General features: G+C 45.0%; 1 protein-coding gene across 1 annotated transcript in view; it reads left to right on the forward strand.

Moving 5' to 3' along the window:
- Positions 1-22,960, forward strand: part of CFAP77 (cilia and flagella associated protein 77) — a 186,183-nt gene that overhangs the window by 103,575 nt on the left and 59,648 nt on the right. Inside the window, exons 2-3 of the mRNA XM_007527879.2 lie at positions 76-175; positions 664-892. Of these exons, the coding sequence (XP_007527941.1) occupies positions 76-175; positions 664-892 (329 nt within the window). The remainder of the gene's footprint in view (positions 1-75; positions 176-663; positions 893-22,960) is intronic.

Here is a 22,960-nt window from a genome sequence, read left to right on the forward strand (position 1 = left end):
ATTGTTGATTTTATTATAACATGGCTGACTTGAGATTCTTCTTTACCTCACCTTTGCTCTCTGTTCTTCCTTCAGGCTGAACTTGGGAAGCCCCGAGAAAGAAGCTGCAGTCTGCCTGGAATCGACTTTAACTACGGACTCTACATCCGGGGGCTGGATGGAGGAGTCCCCGAAGGTGAGTGAACACATTTTGGAGCTCTCCATGTGGGCAGCCGCTGGGTACCTAGCTAGCTATGCTCCAGGAGAGGAGCTAAGGGGCCTGGCCAGCAGCAGGATTCTGGTGAAAACCACAAGTCTGGGGGCTTGGCTGAGGCTTGGCTGAGCTAGGGAGGACCAGAGAGGATCCAGTTCTAAGGAATCAGGGAAACACCAGTCTGGAATCTCATGCCCAGGCAAGACTGCACTGCCATGTGATTTGCAAGTGAAAAATAGACTCAAGGCTGGCTCAAAGGAGGTTGAGGTCAGGAGAACCTGTTTTTTGGCAGATGCTAAGGCTCCTATAATCTGATCTCTTCCAGGGAACCAGGCAGGGGCACACAGCAGGTTCTGGGCTGATGGAAAAATGAAGGGCCTACGTACCCCCATTCTTTTCCATCAGTCGTCATGGGTTGCTTTACTCCCCACACTGACCATCACACTATGGTTCTGTCTTCCTGCCTTCAGCCATTGGACACTGGAATGTGCTTAAGCCACAGCGCACACTCCCCCAAGAGCTGGCCCCGAACTACATCGCCATGAACCGTCGGGCAGTGAAAGCTGGCCTGGTTACTGCCAGGGAGAATTTCCTCTACCGAAAGCTCAGTGACATCCGCATCAATGTCCAGGATGACCGTCGCACCAAGAAGGAACCACCTTCTCTCCCTCCAAACATGACATTTGGGATCCGGGCACGGTAGGTGGTTGACAGCATTTTCTCTTTCATTGTTGGGGTAAGGACAGTAAATAAATAAAAGACAAATAAAATAGTAAACAACGAGGAGTGTGGGAGGCTGCCTCCTGACTTCAGGGAGGGGAAAATTATCTAGCCTGACCAACTGGTGCATTTCACAAGCCTTGGTCACAGCGACTGATTCATAGACAGGCAGGAGGCAGGCCTGACATTCTGTGAACAGAAAAGGCATGTAAGCAAATCTCAACTCAAGCTGCCATGATTTTTTTTTTAAAAAAGGGGAGTTTTTGTTTGTTTGTTTGTTTTGGCTCACATGATTGTCAAGCCCAGAGGTAGAGCTTCGGGCAGAGCTTTATGTAGACAATTACCTGATTAAGATTCTTGGGTCCAACTTGAGACTCCATGTCAAACCTGCACGAAAAACTCGTAGTTTGTGAATTGCATGCACAGGCCGGTTCTGGGTCACATGTCTGCTTTTGAGCCAATCACTGAGGTCAATGGAATCTGATGCCCTGATTGGCCAGTCTTGATCCTTTGTCCCTCCTTTGAGGAAGTGTGGTTAGAGCCAATCTCCACAATCCATAGAGTTGATGGAATAGACGCAAGAGCTTCGGTTTTCCAGTAGAGGACAGAACATAACAGTAGGCAAAAACATCAAATGGTCACTACAGCAGAACTTTCTGACCTATGTCTTATCATAGCACAACCTTAGAAAAGTCTTGGATTTGGGGGCCAGGTTGTGGCACACCTGGTTGAGAGCACATGTAACAGTGCACAAGGACCCAGGTGCTAGTCCTTGGTCCCCACCTCAGAGGGACAGCTTTGCAAACAGTGAAGCAGGTCTGCAGGTGTCTCTCTCCCTCTCTGTCTCCCCCTTTCTTCTCAATTTCTTTTTTATTTATTTATTTATTCCCTTTTGTTGCCCTTGTTATTTTATTGTTGTAGTTATTATTGTTGTTGTCGTTGTTGGATAGGACAGAGAGAAATGGAGAGAGGAGGGGAAGACAGAGAGGAGAGAAAGATAGACACCTGCAGACCTGCTTCACCGCCTGTGAAGCGACTCCCCTGCAGGTGGGGAGCCGGGGTTTGAACCGGGATCCTTATGCCGGTCCTTGTGCTTTGCACCACCTGCGCTTAACCCACTGTGCTACAGCCCGACTCCCCCTCAATTTCTTTTTAAAAAATATTTATTTATTCCCTTTTGTTGCCCTTGTTGTTTTATTGTTCTAGTTATTATTGTTGTTATTGATGTCGTCGTTGGATAGGACAGAGAGAAATGGAGAGAGGAGGGGAAGACAGAGAAGGGGAAAGGAAGATAGACACCTACAGACCTGCTTCACCGCTTGTGAAGAGACTCCTCTGCAGGTGGGAGCCGGGGGCTGGAACCAGAATCCTTGCGCCGGTCCTTGCGCTTTGGGCCACCTTCGTTTAACCGCTGTGCTACCGCCCGACCCCCCCCTCTCAATTTCTAACTGTCTCTATCCAATAAATAAACAAAGATAATAAACTTTAAAAAAAGAAGAAAAGTCATAGATTTTGCCTATCACACTGTAAAAATATATACACAGGGCCGGGTGGTGGCACACCTGGTTGAGCGCACATGTTACAATGTGCAAGGATTCAGCTTCGAGCCCCTGGTCCCCACCTGCAGGGGGAAAGCTTTGCAAGTGGTGAGGCAGCGCTGCAGGTGTCTCTCGTTCTATCTACCCATATCTCTTGATTTCTGGCTGTCACTAATAAATAAAGATAATAAAGATAATTAATTAATATACACGAAGTGCTCAGTCAATAGTAAGTGACCTGGGGCCTCTGACTGCCCTAAGCTGCAACCAGACACCATTGGTGATGGAAAACCAATATCTCAGCCCTTTTGTGCCCATATCCAAGGTCCTGTCTTCCCATCTCCCCATCCTGCAGTTCCTTTACAAGGTGACTTAGCTAAAGTTCTGTACTTTTGTTTTGTTTTGTTTTTGATGGCTCCTTTAATTTTTTTCATAATATATTTTATTATTCATGTACCTTTAACAGGACACACAAACACACACACACACACACACACACACACACATATTCAGCTTTAGCTTATGATGGTGCTAGGAACTGAACATGGAATGTCAGAGCCTCAGATACAAGTCTTTTACATAACCATTATGCTATCTCCCCAGCCCTTGATGGTTCCTTCTTTATTTTTAAAATAATTTTTGTTATGGTAAAATATACATATGATCTATCATTTTAAATTATAATTCATTAAGTACATTTACATTCTTGTGCAAGCATTACCACCAATCATCTCTACAACTTTCTTATCTCCCCAAATTGAAACCACCTGCATCAAACATTAACTTTCTCTTCTCCTTACTTACCATTTTCCTTTCTGTCTCTATGAATTTGACTGTTTTCATTATCTAAGTCAATACAGAGTAGTATACTGCTTTGCCATGTGTACCATCCAGGCTCAAGCCTGGCCCACACCATATTAAAGTAAGCTTCAGTGTTATTGTCTCTCTGTCTGTCTCTATCTCTCTCTTTTACATACTTTATTTATTTATTATTGAATATAGATAGAAAGAAACTGAGAGGGGAGGAGGACATAGAGAGGGAAAGAGAGAGACACAGCTGTAGCCTGCTTCACTACTTGTGAAGCTTTCCCCCTACTGGTGGGGACCAGGGGCTTGAACCTGAGTCCTTATGCACTGTAATATGAGTGCTTAACCAGGTACACCACCACCTGGCCTCTTTCTCTGTCTGCCTCTATCTGAAAAAAAAGTCATCCTGAAGCAGTGAAGTCCCATTGGTGACAAAAACAAACAAACAAAAAATTTACAGAATTTTACCCTTTTATTACAGGCTAATTTAATCTACCATATTTATTCAAGGCTCACCTCATTACAGTATGTGCTAAATGACATCCCACTGTATGAATGGATCACATTTTGTATATCTCTTCACCTATTAATGGACATTTGGATCTCTCCACTCTTGGACAATTGTGAACAATGCTACTATAAACAAGATTGCACCAATGATCACATTTAGCTACTATAAACAAGATTGCACTAATGATCACATTTAGCTACTATAAACAAGATTGCACCAATGATCACATTTAGCTACTGTTTTCAGTTCCTTTGGGTATATAAATACCTAGAAATGGAACTGTTGAATCGTGTGGGAATTCTCTGTGTCACACTTTTGTATGTTTTCCCCTCTACTCTTTTTCACCATCCTACCTAGTAAATCCTACTCACTCTTTCTTTCCCCCTTCCCTTCCCTTCCCTTCCCTTCCCTTCCCTTCCCTTCCCTTCCCTTCCCTTCCCTTCCCTTCCCTTCCCTTCCCTTCCCTTCCCTTCCCTTCCCTTCCCTTCCCTTCCCTTCCCTTCCCTTCCCTTCCCTTCCCTTCCCTTCCCCTCCCCTCCCCTCCCCTCCCCTCCCCTCCCCTCCCTTCCCTTCCCTTCCCTTCCCTTCCCTTCCCTTCCCTTCCCTTCCCTTCCCTTCCCTTCCCTTCCCTTCCCTTCCCTTCCCTTCCCTTCCCTTCCCTTCCCTTCCCTTCCCTTCCCTTCCCTTCCCTTCCCTTCCCTTCCCTTCCCTTCCCTTCCCTTCCCTTCCCTTTCCTTTCCTTCTGTCTTTCTTGCAACACCAGGGTTATCACTGGGGCTCCGTGCCTACACTATGAACTATGAATCCACCACTCCCAGAAGCTATTTTTCCTCCTTTTATTTGTTTATTTTTTGGCCCAATCTTTATTTGACAGGACTGAGAAACTGGGAGGGGAGGTGAGAGAGAGTTGGGGAGAGGGAAATTGACACATATGAAGCAATCCCCCTGGAAGTGGAGTGTAGCAGCTTGAACCCAGGTCGTTGATATGTGTGCTTAACCAGGTGTGCCACCACCCAGCCCAAGCCTACTTAGTCTTCAGTATTCCACTCAGCATCATCTCCTTGATAAGCTTTTCACTGCCTATAACCTCAATTATGAGGAATTGTGATTACTCGTAGAGAAGTAATGCACACTTCTCTTGACAGAAATGGATTTCTGCTCGTCAGCCCTCAAAATCTGGACTGTGTCACTAGCAACATTTTGGGAAAGTACTTTGGGGCTAGATTGCTTGATCACCTACCTACACCTTTTCTGTGGCTTCTCAGAAGAAGGTCCTCCTTGCTCTGTATTTTCAGAGTACCCAGGGCACAGAGGCACAGAGTACCCCCATGGTGCATTAGATGAGTAGGCCAATCCATGCAGTGATTCAAAGACAACACAGTGTCCCTGAGCAGCCATGGCTGGGAGTAACCTTACTCTGTCCCCATTACCCCCCACCTCCTGGCACTACTCAGCTTCAACGTCCTCATCTGTAAGTAGGATGTTACTGCAGTAACCTAGCATTTGGGACTCATAGGGCATGTTCTATCTCAACATCAGTTTCATTTCCTTGTCATTAAAACCCTGTGCAGGAGGTAGACAGGGGTCTGTCTACCTAAGGCAGGGAGAGATTACTTGACCTCCCTGAGCTCACACAAATTCTTCATAGCAAAGCTTGACCACATTCTTAACCTGGAGTGCTTATATTGAAAAATATAAAATATTAGACTATATAAAGCATCAGCAATCACTTGGTCTGAAGTCCTGGTTTAAAACAGAAGTTCAGAGAGGTGACACAATTTTCCTAAAGTCACACAACAAATTGTGACCAGATGAGAGTCAAGGCTGAAGGCAGACCGGCAGACTCTTAGCCTAGTGCTCTTTCACCCATGTCTCTCATGTCTCTCATGTCTTGCTCCTTGGGAGTGGGGGATAGTACAAACATCTTGTGTATCTGGTCCCAGGGCAGCATTTTTCTCATGCACAATGGAAAAGGCTAAGTCAGGTGGACTCAGGAAGGCTATCCATTATCATCTAGCTTTCAATCTCAAATCTTAAATTGCTATAAAACCAAGTGGCTACAATTCCAGGCCAAGGACGTGATGAAGTGCCAGCCATATCGTGTGTGATGGTAAATGGGCTTTGCATATGCAAATTGAATGGATTTTAAAATGGTATTTAATGACAATTTTCGTAGCAGACGTTAACATTAATTGCACAGAAATGAAAATGCTGCATTAGGTTGCTGTTAGCAGCAAATAACATGGCCATAAAGCTTTATCTTTATCAACAGAAGCCCTTTCTAATGTGACAGGGCAGCTCAGCAAAATGCAAGCAAAAGGGCTTTTATGGAACCAAAATACCCCCCAATGCAGACCCAAATCAGCATCAATTTTGCTTTATTTCTTTGTAAATGGAGGTTAAGTGGCTGCTGGAAAAGCTTTTACTGAGATGCCCAGCCTTACAACCTAAGTGCAGGAAACAGTTAAAAAAATCATCACCCCTCTCTATAATGGGGCTATTACTTTAAAGTTATGAGGCCGAGGCCCATTCTTTAATGATCACCTTTTATAAGCCTCAATTGTATTTATTTCTTTATGTTAAAAGCATGTTAAAAAAAAACCAAATCCGATTATACCAGTCTACCCCAGGAGTTCTTGGGGAGTAATTTGGTTCAATAAATAAACAACAACAACAACAAATGAGCACCATTTACTCACAACTACAGTGTTTTAAGGGGAAAAAAAAGTCCCACTTCAGAGTAAGTACAAGAAAATTCCCTGTAAACTGGGGATGCTGGGAAGCATGGGATTATCATAAGCATGGGACATAAAATTCTGATCATGACTATCTTCCCCTCAGCTTCCTCCCCCCAATATCCAATCCTCTTGCCCTGCCTATATTTCACAGTGGACAAAATAAATAGATGGAGGGGGTGGGAAGCATCTCCTCCATACGCCCTACCCCCCCACACACACACACACTTAGCCTTTCAATACCAGATGGAATCCCAATCTGAATTGGGGATTATTCAATTACTTCCTTGCCAGTTAGCCTATTTGGTTCCCAAGCCACATCAATTTGTTACAGAATGTCACTCAGTTGAAAGGTATATTTCAATCCACTGACTTCTATGGCTACAAGGAAGTGAAGACATAAGCAGTGATCTGGAAAAGGGGACCATGTGGACATTGCTGTCACCACAGGGGTTCACAACCAAGTCAATCCACAGAGGTGTGTGATCTTCACAGTAATTAAAAAATAAATGTTGGAGGGAGAGAGAATCCTGTGCATTTCATTTTGTTTTGTTTTGTGGGTGCTTCAGTGAGGCCAGCCTTCTGAAAGGGGGGACTTACTGGCTGTTGTGGTGGCAGGGCCCCAGGATATGAAATCTGGTAATCTTTGAAATGCAAAATGAAAAGGTCTTCTGAGGAAAAAGTAAAATAAAAAATAAGCCTTCACTGGCTCATTAAGAATAGTCTAGGGTGTCTTGTAAATTATTACTTATCCCCCAATAAAATGGGGGGATGAAAAAAATTGTTCAGGGTTAGGGGGTGTTTCTAGGAGACAGAGCTATCTGTCTTGCATGTATGAAGCCCAGAGTCCAATCCCTGGCAACAAAAAAAAATCAGTGAGTAAAAAATATATATAATAAATCCTAAAATAATAAAGTTAAGAAAGGCCAGCAAAATAGCTCACTTGAGGGAGTCGGGCCATAGCACAACGGGTTGAGTGCAGGTGGTGCAAAGCACAAGGACCGGCGTAAGGATCCCGGTTCCATCCCCCGACTCCCCACCTGCAGGGGAGTCACTTCATAGGCGGTGAAGCAGGTCTGCAGGTGTCTTTCTTTCTCTCCCCCTCTCTGTCTTGCCCTCCTCTCTCCATTTCTCTCTGTCCTATCTAGCAATGACGACAATAATAACTGCAACAATAAAACAACAAGGGCAACAAAAGGAAAAATAAATAAATACTTAAAAAATAGCTCACTTGGATAGTGTGCTGCTTTGTCATGGGCACCATCAAAGTTCAAGTCCAGCCCCCATCATCTCGGAGGAAATTCTGGTGTTGTAGTCTTTCCTTCTCTCCCTCTATCTTTCTGTCAGACTTAAATTTAAAAAAGGAAAAAAGAAAAAAAGGAAGTCCTGAGTGGTGAAGCTCTGGAGATGACTTAATTAATTAATTAACTAATTAAGATTAGGAAGTTAGGGGATTTCCTATTGAAGAAACCTGATTTCCTGCTTCTCCTACAACAAGAACCTGGGAAACCTGGGTCCATACTCGTCTAGTTCCAGGGGCCTGGCAGCAGTTCTTGTGAGCAGAATCACTTGGATTTTTTTAAAATTTATATTTATTTATTTATTTTCCCTTTTGTTGCCCTTGTTGTTTAACATTCTTGTGGTTATTATTGTTATTGATGTCGTTGTTGTTGGATAGGACAGAGAGAAATGGAGAGAGATGGGGAAGACAGAGAGGGGGAGAGAAAGATAGACACCTGCAGACCTGCTTCACCCCCTGTGAAGCTACTCCCCTGCAGGTAGGGAGCCGGGGGTCGAACTGGGATCCTTAAGCCGTTCCTTGTGCCTTGCGCCATGTGCACTTAACCCGCTATGCCACCGCCCGACTCCCAGAATCCATCTGGATTTATCTCAGACTTGGTGAGTTTTCCTGACCCCCTTGGGCAACCAACTTGCAATGCCCAGTGTTGGCGGATCATTTTGGTCCCTTGGTTGACTGCTACTGTTATTTTTGTTTGTTTTGTCGCCTCAAAATAGTGAGGACCACCACTAACAAAAGATCTTGTGAATTGAGCTTCCTTCCATGCAGACATCATTTATCAAGTGTGATTATTAATCTCGTAATTATTAAGTGTAATTATTAATCAGTTCTGGGAGGGAAATATTCTGTTCATATCACAGGCTATGGGAGGGCAAAATGTGGGCCCTCCCCAAGGCTGCACGGTGGTGGAGCTCCGCTCTGTACCCCACCAGCCTGGCTGACTTTGAAGACAACATCTTTGGAGTGGAGCTGCTGGAAAGAGCCCATGCATTCTCACTCTTCATTTTCATTGTCAAATCTCAGAATTCAAGTCAAGGAAGAATTTTACATTCTCATTCCAAGCATGTATGGCCGGAACACAGATTTCAAAGCATGCTGTGACCTGACTTCCATAAACAGATATGTCTGGAGGCCAGAAATGTAACTATTAAAGGAACACTTAATTATTGATGCATCTTAATAAGTGTTTGCAAATGTTCACATGCCCCAGGCACACCTTAATTGTTGCTGCTCCTAATTGGCCCTGCATTGTCAGTTATGATGAGTCATGGGTGGAGGGAGGTGAGAACGAGAGTTCTGGCAGCAGCTGGTACTCCTGGCAGATTCTGGGTGCCCAGGGCTCTGCCTATGTCCTGCATGGGAGCCTCATGCCACAAGTGAAGCAGGGAAGGCAGCAGGAATATCCATCAGTCTGTCAGTGAGCAAACAACACCCTTCATGCCAGTGACTGACATGATGGAATGAAAGTTCTTTGAACTAGTAAGTGGCAACTATGAATTACTATAACATGTCAGACATTATGGACATCTGAGAGACCTCAGGAAAAGATATACCTTTTCCTTAAGTAATAACACCAATCAGCTTGTTGAGTACCAAGTTGGGACTCATATTCCCATCTTACAGAGGAAGAGACAGACTGTGAGAGAGATGAAGTCATTTGCTCTGGCCTGGCTTCTCTGTGGTGGATTGGGATTAATATGGACTGATCCCTTTTGACGGTGACCACGGCAATGACCTGCCTCCCTAGTAGACATAATGATGGAGATGACACAGGCAGAAATGCTACCCAAGTTTCTCCTGCACCAGAGTATGGGACCAAAGATGTATTCTGTAAGGTTGTCCCTGCTGGATTTCTCTGAAAAGCTTTAAACTTGATCTGAGGGGACTGTATACAGAGTTTTGGTAGTGGGGATTTTTTGGAATTGTACCCCACTTATCCTATGTTCTTGTCAATAATTAAAAATTTAATAAAATAAAATAAACGATCTGAACACACTGAAAGAGCCCATAAACTTTCTTTCCAATGTGTCACTCCTCTTTATCTTTGCCTCTGGTGGTTCTCCACTTCCTAAGAATCACACTCGCCAATGAAGCATCTAGAACCTTCCCTAGATCAAATATTCCAGGCCGCCTCTGCCCACTCTAGTGTCCCAGTGTCGATGATTGTACCTTTGTAGAAGAGCACCTCTGTAAATATTTGTGGCGTGAACGAATGACTGCAGGAATAAATGGTTGTCCTGGAATTGGACTAGGAAGCCAGAAGCAGCACGTGTGCAACTTCAGCTGAGCACTTGGTTCACCCACCAATTAGTTCTGGTCTTGTCCCACTGTAGTACTGATGCTAGAAGCGTTCAGACTGTGGAAAAATAAGAAACACAAGAAAGGTAGGAAGTACCGCCAGCCCTTACTTCTGTCTGTGACTGCTGCTTGCCCAGCTTTCAGGTGCCTCATCAGCCTGACATTGACAAATGTGAAGGATGGAGGAAATTTTACAGGCTGTTAAAAAATGTTTGCTGCCTGACAGGCTTTTTGAATCTCTCTGCCAAGCTGATTTATTTTACAAATTTACAATGGGCCCATCAATCACTCTGGGTTATTTTGCTTCTCCTGGAGCCAACGGCCAAAATCCAAGCCACCCATCCACACGCCTATAAAATAATAATAAGCCCCTTTCCCAGTCAACTGTCCCAGGGATCAGAGAAAGGTTTTGAATAGGAAGATCAACTGCATCAATGACCTGAAACCTGGCTGAGTGAAACAAGATTGACCACAAGAGGGAGCATGTGGACCTTGCAAAGAAAGACCCAGTAGCACCCCGTAGCTGGGAGCCTGCCCCAAATGTGTGTCCTGCCAATCATCTTCACTGTACTGACTGCAGCTGTAGTTCAAACACTTCTCTGCCCTAGACCAGGCTTCCCCACCAAGGACTCAGGTCCTGGAGAGCAGGGACAATATCACTTTTACCCTTTGCTAAACCATCATCAGAGCCTGGACCATAGTATGCACCCAGTAGATAATTTAGTTGAGCAGAAATATGGTCAAAGGCTTGTTAAGATTTTGAGAGTGAGTTACTGAAAGTGGAAAGACCATCAATTTGAAACCAAGAGAAGCAAAAGTAAAGCAGAGATTTCTGTGCCATTAAATAAATTCTATTGTGATCTCCCCTAGCTGATGTTATGAAGTAACATTTTGGTGAGGGCCACTGCAGAGAGTGAATATAGTCCTTGTTCATATGAATAGAGGTAGCAAGTCTAGAACAAGGGAGGTGATCTTTCTGCTTTATTCTGGTACTTATCATATTCATGTTAAGGTGGGAAAAAGGGAGGTTATTGGGAGTTGGGCAGTAGCACAGTGGGTTAAGCACATGTGGCGCAAAGCGCAAAGACCAGCTTAAGGATCCCAGTTCCAGCCCCCCGATCCCCACCTGCAGGGGAGTTGCTTCACAGGTGGTGAAGCAGGTCTGCAGGTGTCTATCTTTCTCTCCCCCTCTCTGTCTTCCCCTCCTCTCTCCATTTCTCTCTGTCCTATCCAACAACAACGACATCAATAACAACAATAATAACTACAACAATAAAACAAAGGTAACAAAAGGGAAAATAAATAAAATTTATTTATTTATTGTTTTATTGTTGTAGTTATTATTGATGTTGTTGTTGTTGTGTACATAGAACCGTGACAAGAAACAAGGTCCTGCTGATTGAGTGAGAAAAGAGTGATGGACCTCAACTTCCTGAAGCCCTGTTAGAAGGCAGGTGGAGGCACTCTGTCCTCAGAGAATGCAGAGAACAGTGTGTGTGTGTGTGTGTGTGTGTGTGTGTGCGTGTGCGCATGCGCGCACCCCCTTCATGGCTAACTTGGTGAGCCCTCACTAAGTGGTGGCACTGAGCTGTATATGCACATCGTCTCATCAAACCCTCGTAACTCTAACTCTCACACCTTACACCTCTACTGGTTTTCTAGATGAAGATACAGAGCTTCAGGGAGTTACTTGCTCAAGTGGCAGGATTGGTTTTTTTTTTTTCCATCTCCAGAGCCTTACACACGCTCAACTTCACCATTCCAGGCTGCTTTCTTCAGATAGAGACAGAAAAAGAGGGGGGAGACCCCACAGCACCAAGACTTCCCCAGTGCTGTAGCACTCATCTGTGGTGAGCTGGGGGTTTGAACCTGGGTTATGCAGATGGCAAGGCAGATACCCTACCACATGAGTTATCTCACCAGTTTGAGGCTGTAGGATTTGCGTCACATCTTTTTTCTACAGCTGCTGTCTGGTGACCTGGCAGTGGCACACCGGGTTGAGTGCACACGTTACCAAGCACATGACTTGGTTTGGAGCCCCCATCCCCCACCTGCAGGGAGGATGCTTCAGGAGAGGTGAAGCAGGCCTGCAGGAGTCTCTTTCCCTCTCCCTCCCTATTTCTCCCTCACCTCTCAACTTCTCTCTGTTTTAGCAAATAAAGTAGGAAGAAAAAAATGAAAGGGAAAAAATGGCCTCCAGTAGCTTTGCTAACCTCTCGAAACAGAGTCAGGTGCTGGGTGAGGGAGGATTTCTGACCCTGAGCCTCCATTATGAGAGCACAGACCACCTAGGCCAACCACAGCTGATAAGTACAGACCAGACCTAGCTTTCCAGAAGCAATATAATCAATCTTCACCACTGCCTGGCACTTCCACGGGCCCATGAGGAAACAGGCATGGAGGTGTGACATCCCCTGTCAGGTCGCAGGTGATGAGTGGAAGTGTGGGTACCTCAGCTCTGGGGACCTCTCTGACTCTCTTGCGCTTGACATCTGAAACAGATTCTTCTGAGAGGTGGGGATGTCGGTAACACCCCAACAGCTGCATATCAGTCCCCACCTGGGGCTCCCTATGCCTGGGCTTGGGACACCCCACATCCAATCTAGTGGAGGCGCCTCCTTCTCAGTCAGTCAGTCTGCTGCCCTGGATCAGGAGGGAGCCACAGCTGAGGAAGTTCATGCTCTGAACAAACACCCCCCCACACACACACCCCTACCTGGGAAGCCTGGCCTCCCTGGGCTCTCTAGTTTGGCTGCTTCTGCTCCACCTCCAACTCCCCAAAGTCCTGCTAGCTCCTGACCCTCTGGTAGTGCTTTGCTGCCAGAGCAAGGGAAGAGAGAGACATTTTTCATGTTTTGCCGTTTCGCACCTCTCGGCTCTCCTGCGCCCCAGACAGAGATTTATTTCCAGCCCGAGGCTGGTGGCATTCAGTGCAGGGAGGGCTTGGGGCTACGCTGATGGGCCCATAATGGATAGGGCTGTTGCTCCCCTGGGGCCTGTCCCACCGAACCCCATCCATCAGAAGCAGCTGGGTGCCAGGGTCAGCGCTAACGAGGCTGCCCGTCCCCTCCCAGGCCTCCCCAGTCTCACTGCGCAGGCTCTGGCCTTTTGATGTTTCCAGAGCTGGGTCTTGTGTATGCGCTGGCAGGAGGTGGGGCATATTTGAGAACCATGAGGAGTGGGCTTCCTTGTCTCAGCAACTTCCTGTCTGGACGCAATTAGAGGGGAGGCTGGAGTGCGACTCTAGTGACATGGTTTCCTTCCCCATCCCTGTGACACTGAGCACAGAGGCATAGGTACAGCCAGGAGTCAGCCAGTGCCCCTTTGTTCAAGGAGGGAGCCAGTCTTCTAGCTCTACGCATACTCCTAGATCTTGCTACCCTGCAGGACTGGCAAAGAACCTACCACATGAGATTTTCAGCTGAGTCCCAGGTAGGAGCTGCAGGTGGGGCCTGCTGTACCTTCCCCAACCTGAGACCAGATTAGATGGTGGTGGCTGGCTGTCCATTCCTGCTGGAAATTAGATGGGATGGGGCTGTGGTGATTGTGTGCTACCTTCACCTGACTTCTAACCTCCCTTAAGTAATGACTCTCTCTCTTTTAATTTCCTTGACATTTTTTTAAAAAATATTTATTAAATAGAGAGCCAGAAATGGAGATGGTAGGTGGAGATAGGGAGAGAGACAGAGAGACACCTGCAGCACTTGCAAAGCTTTCCTCCTGCAGGTGGGGACCAGGGGCTCCAACCTGGATCCTTGTGCATTGTAACATGTGCACTCAACCAGGTGCACCACTTCCCAGCCCCAGTTGTGACTCTCTTATTCTCCCCCTCCCTCCTTTACAGACGAGCACCTGAGCCCCAAACCATGGACTTTTGTCTATGGTGGCATGATCAGAGCACAGACATGTATGTATCTCTTGGGATGTAAGAAGGAACAAAATTTTCTGGGAAAAAACCCACACAGACATGGAAAGAAATGCAAAACACACATACACACACAGAGGCACCCTGATTGGCAACTGATTTTTTTTTTTTTTGGTCTCAACATTATAACAAAATAACATTATTTGAGGACCTGTTTTGTTTTTTCAGTTGCCACTAGAGTTATCACCAGGGCTCAGTGCCAGCACTATGAATACTGGTGGCCAGTTTTCTTTTTTTCCCTTTCTATTATTCTTGATAGGACAGAGAGAAACTGAGAGAGGAAGGAAGGTAGAAAGGGACAGAGAAAGACACCTGTGGACTTGCTTCACTACTCGTGAAGCGCCACATATGCAGGTGGGGAGTGGGCGCTTGAACCAGGATCCTTGGTGGTGTGCCACCACCGGCCCATTGAAGATCTGTTCTAGGCAGCTTGCTTGTCATCTATTCTTTTTTTAAAAATTTATTTATTGGGGAATTAATGTTTTATATTCAACAGTAAATACAATAGTTTGTACATGTGTAATATTTCTCAGTTTACCATATAACAAAATAACCCTCACTAAGTCATCTGTCATCCTTCTTGGACCTGTATTCTCCTCATACACACACCCCAGAGTCTTTTTTTAAAAATATTTATTTAATTTATTTATTCCCTTTTGTTGCCCTTGTTGTTTTATTGTTGTAGTTATTATTGTTGTTGTCGTTGTTGGATAGGGCAGAGAGAAATGGAGAGAGGAGGGGAAGAAAGAGAGGAGGAGAGAAAGATAGACACCTGCAGACCTGCTTCACCGCCTGTGAAGTGACTCCCCTGCAGGTGGGGAGCTGGGGTTCGAACCGGGATCCTTATGCTGGTCCTTGTGCTTTGTGCCACCTGCGCTTAACCCGCTGTGCTACAGCCCGACTCCCACCCTAGAGTCTTTTACTTTGATGCAATACACCAACTCCAGTTCAGGTTCTACTTGTGTTTTCTTTTCTGATCTTGTTTTTCAGCTTCTGCCTGAGAGTGAGATCATCCCATATTCATCCTTCTGTTTCTGACTTATTTCACTTAACATACTTCCTTCAAGCTTCATCCAAGATTGGCTGAAAATGGTGAAGTCACCATTTTTTATAGATGAGTAGTATTCCATTGTGTATATATACACCACAACTTGCTCAGCCACTCATCTGTTGTTGGACACCTGGGTTGTTTCCAGGTTTTGGCTATTACAAATTGTGCTGCTAAGAACATATGTGTACATAGATCTTTTTGGATAGGTGTGTTGGGTTCCTTAGGATATATCCCCAGGAGAGGAATTGTAGGGTCATAGGGTAGGTCCATTTCTAGCCTTGAGAGTTCTCCAGACTGTTCTCCACAGAGGTTGGACCAATTGACATTCCCACCAGCAGTGCAGGAGGGTTCCTTTGACCCCACAACCTCTCCAGCATTTGCTGCTGTTACTTTTTCTGATTTATGACATTCTCACAGGAGTGAAGTGGTATCTCATTGTTGTCTTTATTTGCATTTCTCTGACAATCAAAGACTTGGAGCATTTTTTCATGTGTTTCTCAGCCTTTTGGATCTCTTCTGTGGTGAATATTCTGTCCATGTCCTCCCCCCATTTATGGATAGGGTTATTTGTTGTCTTGTTGTTGAGTTTGGCAAGCTCTTTATATATCTTGGTTATTAGCCTCTTGTCTGATGTATGGCATGTGAAGATCTCCCATTCTGTGAGGGGTCTCTTGGTTTGAGTATTGGTTTCTTTTGCTGTGCAGAAGCTTTTTAATTTGATGTAGTCTCATAGGTTTATGCTTGCCTTAGTCTTCTTTGTAATTGGATTCATTTCATTGAAGATGTCTTTAAAATTTATGTGGAAAAGAGTTCTGCCAATATTTTTCTCTAAGTATCTGATAGTGACTCATAATTTTCAGTATACAAGTCTTTCACTTCTTTGGTTAGGTTTATTCCTAGATATTTTATTGTTTCTATTGCTATAGTAAAAGGAATTGATTTCTGGATTTCAACTTCTTCTAACTTAGTGTTTGCATAGAGGAATGCCACTGACTTTTGAATGTTAATTTTGTAGCCTGACACCTTACTGTATTGCCTGATGATATCTTGCTGGATTCCTTAGGTTTTTCTAGGTATACTAACATGTCATCTGCAAATAGGGAGAGTTTGACTTCTTTTCTTCCTATCTGTATCCCTTTAATTCCTTGCTCCTGCCTAATTGCTATGGCTTGCCATCTATTCTTAGGATGGACCACACTCTCTCTGAAGTTTCTGGAGGAAGAGCCTCCCTGGCCTCTCTATCTTCCAGTGGCCTCAGGAATTTCTTGTTAGATGCCATATAATATAATCTCTGTCTGTTTTCTCTTTCTTTGTGTGTCTGTCTTCTACTCTGTTGTTTTAGGTGGAGATATTTGTCATTGGATTTAGTGCTCAGATAATCCAAGGAAACCTTATCACAGTGTCTTTAATTCCATATGCAAAGGATTCTTTTCCAAAGAAAGCCACATTCACAGGTTATGGGAGGTTTTTGTGGGGATACCTACCAATCACTCCATTACAATCATCAAAACATTCAAACTTTAACAGAAAGCCTTGCTTTTAGACATCACTGGGTTTTGAGAAAAATCTCTTTAGAATTAGTACTTCACGGGGTTGGGTGGTCACGCAGTGGGCTAAGTGCATATGGTAGAAGTGCTAAGACTGGAGTAAGGATCTGGGTTCAAGACCCTTGCTCCCCACCTGCAAGGGGGTTCCTTCACAAATGGTGAAGCAGGTCTGCAGGTGTCTTTCTCTTCCCCTCTCTGTCTTCCCCTTCTCTCTCCATTTCTCTCTGTCCTATCCAACAACAATGACATCAATAACAACAATAATAATAACCACAATAAGGATAAAACAACAAGGGCAACAAAGGGGAAAAAAGTAGCCTCCAGGAGCAGTGGATTCCTGGTACAGGCACCTGGTGCAGGCACTGAGCCCCAGCAATAATCCTGGAGGCAAAGAAAAAGAAAGGATTAGCACTTCAAAATGACTGCCCCTAGAGTCTTGCTACTTGGTGTCTGTTACTATGTAGTGGGACTATGAAAGTCCAATGGTTTAATCAGGGCTGGGGAAATAGCATAATGGTTATGCAAAAGACTTTTATATTTTATTTTACTTTATTGGTTTATAGTACTGTTGTTGAGACTCTGAAGTCTCAGACTCAATCCCTGGCACCACATTAAGCCAAAACTTAGCAGAGCTCTGAAGGAAAAAAAAAAGAGTTTTAATCAGTCAAATGATGCAATCAAACCATAAAAGGTCAATACTGAAGGAAAAAAAAAAAAAAGCTTAGGAATTTCCCCTTCCTTACCAGGAGAAGAGTTAAATTTCTCTGGCCAGAAGAAAACATTGTGTGAGATGAGAGATCCTGGTCTCAGTCCCTGGTCCTTTCTCACAGCTCAGAGGATATAAAAAGAGGCCTTGAGGAGGTAGAGAATAAGAAATTTGAATAAGAAATGCTCTGGTCTCTGGTTATTTGCACAAATAAAGCAGATTTCCCTTCACGCAAAAGCTGATGTGGCAGAGTTTGACATTCTGTGGCACCACACAGAAAAGACAGATTTTGTCTGATTTCAATGATGGGTATAAATGTCACCTTTTTTTTTTTACCAGTCTTTTTTTCTTTTTTGTGTGTGTGCGTGCATTTATCCAAATTCTCTCCAAACGTAGAGAAGTTCAGAAGCTACCTAACTCATTCCTGTAAACTCAGCACTCAGATTTAATGAATGTTCTATCTGGCGATAGCTGCTACCAATCATTTAAAAAAAGTATTAAAGCTGGGGGCCAGGCGATGGTGCAACAGGTTAAGCACACATGGCACCAAGCACAAGGGCCAGTGCAAAGATCTTGGTTTGAGCCCTGGTTCCCCCTCTGCGGAGGGGAGGGGGGGTCGCTTCACAAGTGGTGAAGCAGGTCTGCAGGTGTCTATCTTTCTCTCCCCCTCTTGTTTCTTCCTCTCCTCTCTCAATTTCTCTCAGTCCTATCCAACAATAACAACAGCAATGACAATAATAACAACAACAAGGTCAACAAAACTGGGAAAAATGGCCTCCAGGAACAGTGGATTTGTAGTGCAGGCACTCAGCCCCAGCAATAACCCTGGAGGCAAACACACAAACAAACAAACAAAAAATTAAAGCCATGAAATATGAGAAATATAGCTTGAAGTCCCTCTCACTCTTCCTGACACCATCCCTGCTTCCCTGAGGACCATCCTCAGATTGGAATACACATGGGTATTCGAAGAGAACACCAGGAGACATCAAGATTTTCCCATTTTTTGCCATATTGCTTGATGTCTGTAGATAGTGAAGCTTTGTACTTACTGTCTAAGACACTTAGTATGGCAACACATTAGACATGGCAACATGTCTCCTGGTGATCTCTATTTGAATAGTTACCCATGGGTGTTCCCACCTATAGTTCCTGGTCACCTGGATACCTTTTCACTTCTTCCAAGACAGTGAGGTGCCCTGACACTTGACATCCCTGTGTGGGATTCTTCTGGGCCATGCCCACTAGCTGAGTTGCTGGTCGTGGTGGAATTTCCTCCATTTGTGCCCAGTGACCCTGACTATCCCCCAGAGCTTTCTCTACCATCTTTACAGATTCCCCAGCAGGACTGCCTTTGCTGGTACTCACCTGTTTCCCCATATGCCAGAATCCCCCTGAACCATAGACTCCTAAGTGGCCTAAAGGATATTTCATTCTCAGCCACATCCATGTGGCTCCATGGGGCCATTTCACTCCAGAAAGGCTGAAGCCTCCAGCTAGCTGTGCCTGGAGGAGGCAGAATATCCTGAAGTATACAGGGAGTCTTCCCAAATCTGGGGCTCAGGCACTACAGGTTGGGAGAAGCTTCCTGAAAACCCATCCAACTCTGCCAGCCCAGTCTGCTGCTGAGTGCCTATGCAGGTAACTGCTAATTGAATGCACCCTAGTGAAAAATGTTAGCAAATTGCAAATGACCTCTTAGACAAATTTAGAAGTCAGGAGTGTACGGCCAGCTAAGCCTCCCTCCTCTGTCATTAGCTTTTATGTTGAGTCCACAAACAATTAAAAAATAACCATGAGACCACAGGTCTTCTCTAATTAGTTCCCCAAGTCTTAACAGGGAGAGGCTACCTCAATTACAGCCCCTTCTTCCAGGCCAGTTAGAAGACACAGGCCCTCCGACCTATGGGGAACAATTAAGAAAAGGAGAGTTGGAGTGTGAAGAGCTGCAGTGGTCTCCCAGGGCACAAAGCTGGCCAACCAGTCCAGCCCCCCAAAAGGGGGTGCTAGTGGCTACCCTGTTAGGGGGCACTTGCACAGGAAAACACTCAGAGCTGTAGCTCCAGCAGGTGCCAGGGACCACATAGGTCAGAACCACCTAGGGCTGAGGTGGTCTTGTGATGAAATGCAGATGCTCAGGTCTCTTTCCAGCCCCTGGGAGTCTAGTTATCTGAGGCTGGGACCCTGGTAGCTCTACTGTAGCCAACTTTCTTTTTCACCCTTGAGAATGGGTTCAGCATGGTGAGGAGAGGGGAGGTAGTATTCTAAAGTAACTTGGGAAGTAGGTGAAGCTCGTGTCCTTAGGGTCAAAGGCTTTGGTATCTGAGGGCTGACTCCTGCTGTGCAGGGGTATGTAGCAGGCCTCCTATAGGCCCTGGGCTCACTCACCTCTGTGAGTCCCTTCCTCTATAAAATAAATAATTAGGCAGTTGGTTGGTAGTGCAGTGGGTTAAGTGCACATGGCGCAAAGCACAAGAACCGGCATAAGGATCCTGCTTCGAGCCCCTGGCTCCCCACCTGCAGGGGAGTTGCTTCACAAGTGGTGAAGCAGGTCTGCAGGTGTCTGTCTTTCTCTCCCCCTCTCTGTCTTCTCCTCCTCTCTCCATTCCTCTCTGTCCTATCCAACAACAACGACATCAGTAATAACTACAATAAAACAACAAAGGCAACAAAAGGAAATAAATAAATAAAAGTTTTTTAAAAAAAGAATAAATAAAATAAAATAAATAATTAGAAAAACCTGGAAATAGTATTGTATGACTGTGCAAGGATAGAGATAAATGTCCCCCAGACTACTGGATAAGACTTTCTTATGAGTTTTTATTTTTATTTATAAAAAGGAAACCCTGACGAAAAACACAGGATAAGAGGGGTACAACGCCACACAATTCCCACCACCAGAACTCCGTATCCCATTCCCTCCCCTGATAGCTTTCCTATTCTTTATCCTTCTGGGAGTATGGATCCAGAGTCATTATTGGGTACAGAAGGTGGAAGGTCTGGCTTCTGTAATTGCTTCCCCACTGAACATGGATCTTGTGAGTTTTTTTTTTTTAAGATTTTTATTATTTATAAGAAAGATAGGAGGAGAGAAAAAGAACCAGACATTACTCTGGTACATGTGCTGCCAAGGTTCGAACTCAGGACCTCATGCTTGAGAGTCCAAAGTTTTATCACTGCGCCACCTCCCAGACCATGAATCTTGTGAGTTTTAAAGAAACAGTGGTGGGGCCCCTAGGAGAGTTCTGGAGTTCAGACAACAAACTTTCTGAGTAGATTCTAGACTCAACCTAGTGCTCTCTGATTTGTGTATTGAATAACTTGGAACACATCCCTGACAAAGTGCATCTCGGCCCCCACCCATGTAATTGGGGTCAATACTGCTTCTGCCTGTATCAGAATACATGGAGTTGTTGCTGGCAAGAGAGTGCCCAGGACTGGCAAGTAAGAGCGCTCTGCTTTAATCAGCAGTACCACCAGCATTCAGAACTGAGCAGTGCTCTGGTTAAAAAAGGAAGAAGGGGGTAGGGGCAGGTGGCGGCATACCTGGTTAAGTACTCATATTATAGTGCACAAGGACCCAGGTTCAAGCCCCTAGTCCTCACCTGTGGGGTGAGGGGAGCTTCATGAGTAGTAAAGCAGGGCTGCAGGTATCTCTCTGTCTCTGTCATCCCTTCCCCTCTCAACTTCTCTGCCTCTATTCAATAACAAACAAACAAATAAATAAATAAATGAAAATGTAAGAAAGAGAAGGAGGAGGGAGGAGGAGGACAAGGAAGAACAGGAGGGGGTAGAGAAGAAATAGTATAAATTCATCAGTAAAGAGTTGTGAGCTTCTGAGAAGAAAGGAAGACCCCAATTGCTTTTCTTATTTAAGAGCCTAGACCCAAGGCTACAGTTTCATCTGTCTTGCAGGTTAAAGGTGAAGTGGACCCTATGTGAGTGAGGCTACAGGTAGTGATGGGGCTGTGTCAGATTTGAGCACAGGCCTGATCTAAAGAGGCAGCTCTACTTTAAACAATCCATGAGTGATTGGCATGAGGTAATGTGGGCCTGGTGTTACCAGATAATCTGATGGCTTGTTAAGGAGAACCAGAATTTGGACTTCTCTATAAACTTTTGATGTCAATATGCTGACTGTGATTTTTGTTCTTTAGTTTGACAAGATGTCACCACTGAGGAGAATGTGGTAAAGGATCTCTATATCATTCCTTGCAAATGAATTCAATAAAAAATTAAATTAAAAAGAAAGAGCACAAAAATGGATTTTGTGGTGGCTTGTGGTCAACATTAGTCAGAATAGTTTGTTTGTTTTTAAAGATTTTATTTATTTATGAGAAAGATAGGAGGAGAGAGAAAGAACCAGACATCACTCTGGCACATGTGCTGCTGGGGATTGAACTCAGGACCTCATGCTTGAGAGTCCAAAGCTTTATCACTGCGCCACCTCCCAGACCACAGTTTGTTTGTTTGTTTTTTAAAGAACAAAACAGGCACAAGCTCATTAAATGGTCATTGTGGTCATCTGACAGTCAGAAGAACCCATTCAGGAAGCCTGAGGTTGTGCAAATATGCATGACTTGATCCCTCAAGTACTGTGCTACGTGCTGCCCTGGGAGCCACCCCCCTGCACCCCGCACCCTGCCGCGAAGCGGATGGAAGAAAATTGGAGTTACCTTCAGTGGTGCCACCTTTAGATACCCTTCACGGATTTAGTTTTGATTTAGAACTGTTATGAGGAGCCCAGCCCTCCAGCCTCTTTCCTCTCAAGCCAGACTTTGCAGGGCCCTAGACATTTTCTGAATGACAGCAGAGAAGGGCACAGCCTATCCCCAGGGGCCCCGTCCACTGCACCAGCCTCCCATTCTGTGTGGGTCTTTCCTGCCCCCGGGGGAAGAGCAGCAGACCACTGGCATATTAGAGCTGGATTTTAATTTTATTTTAACAAAATAGCTGTCTCCACTGGAAGAAGCATCAAGCACCAAATAGGACCTGTCTTGAGCGGAATCACGTTGAACAGACCTCTGTGCTGTCATTGATTTTCCAGGAAGAAAAAAATTGCCTCTGGCTACTAAACCGAATTAGTAGTCACTGATGACCAATTATTTTAGCCCACTGTGAACGGAGAGCCGTACTAAAATCCAGTTTGTCAGACCCAAGGCTCCCTTCTCAAACACCTTTCAACACATGTGTACCTCAAGTCCCTCAGAAGGTTCCTGTAGCCTCCTCACTTCCTCCAAGTTCTCCAGCTCCACAAAGTTTTAATGAGCAGTGCAGATGAAGATGGGTTGCCTTGAAAGGGGCCCCTCTAATCCACGGAGCACTCTTTGGCAGCGAGGAGCTACGCCAGCAAATCAGAGCTGTCAGCCCTCATCCCCCACACGCACAAAGTGTCAGCCTAATGTTTGCAAATGATAATTTCCATTCCCCTTGCTCGTCCCTGGTGCCTTCATTGGAGATCAACCCCTGGTCCAGCGTATCAATCGAAAAGCAGCAGAGATGGGTTGGAGTGAACTAATTTGAAGCTTCCTGAGTGGGAGTTGATTTCATTTCATCCTACTCCCCACTTTTCTGCCTTATCAGGTTAGGTTTTGACACTGTCTTGTGAGTGGAGACACCAGGTGGGGAG

Source organism: Erinaceus europaeus, chromosome 10 (genome assembly GCF_950295315.1).
Source record: "Erinaceus europaeus chromosome 10, mEriEur2.1, whole genome shotgun sequence".
In the NCBI taxonomy this organism is placed as follows: domain Eukaryota; kingdom Metazoa; phylum Chordata; class Mammalia; order Eulipotyphla; family Erinaceidae; genus Erinaceus; species Erinaceus europaeus.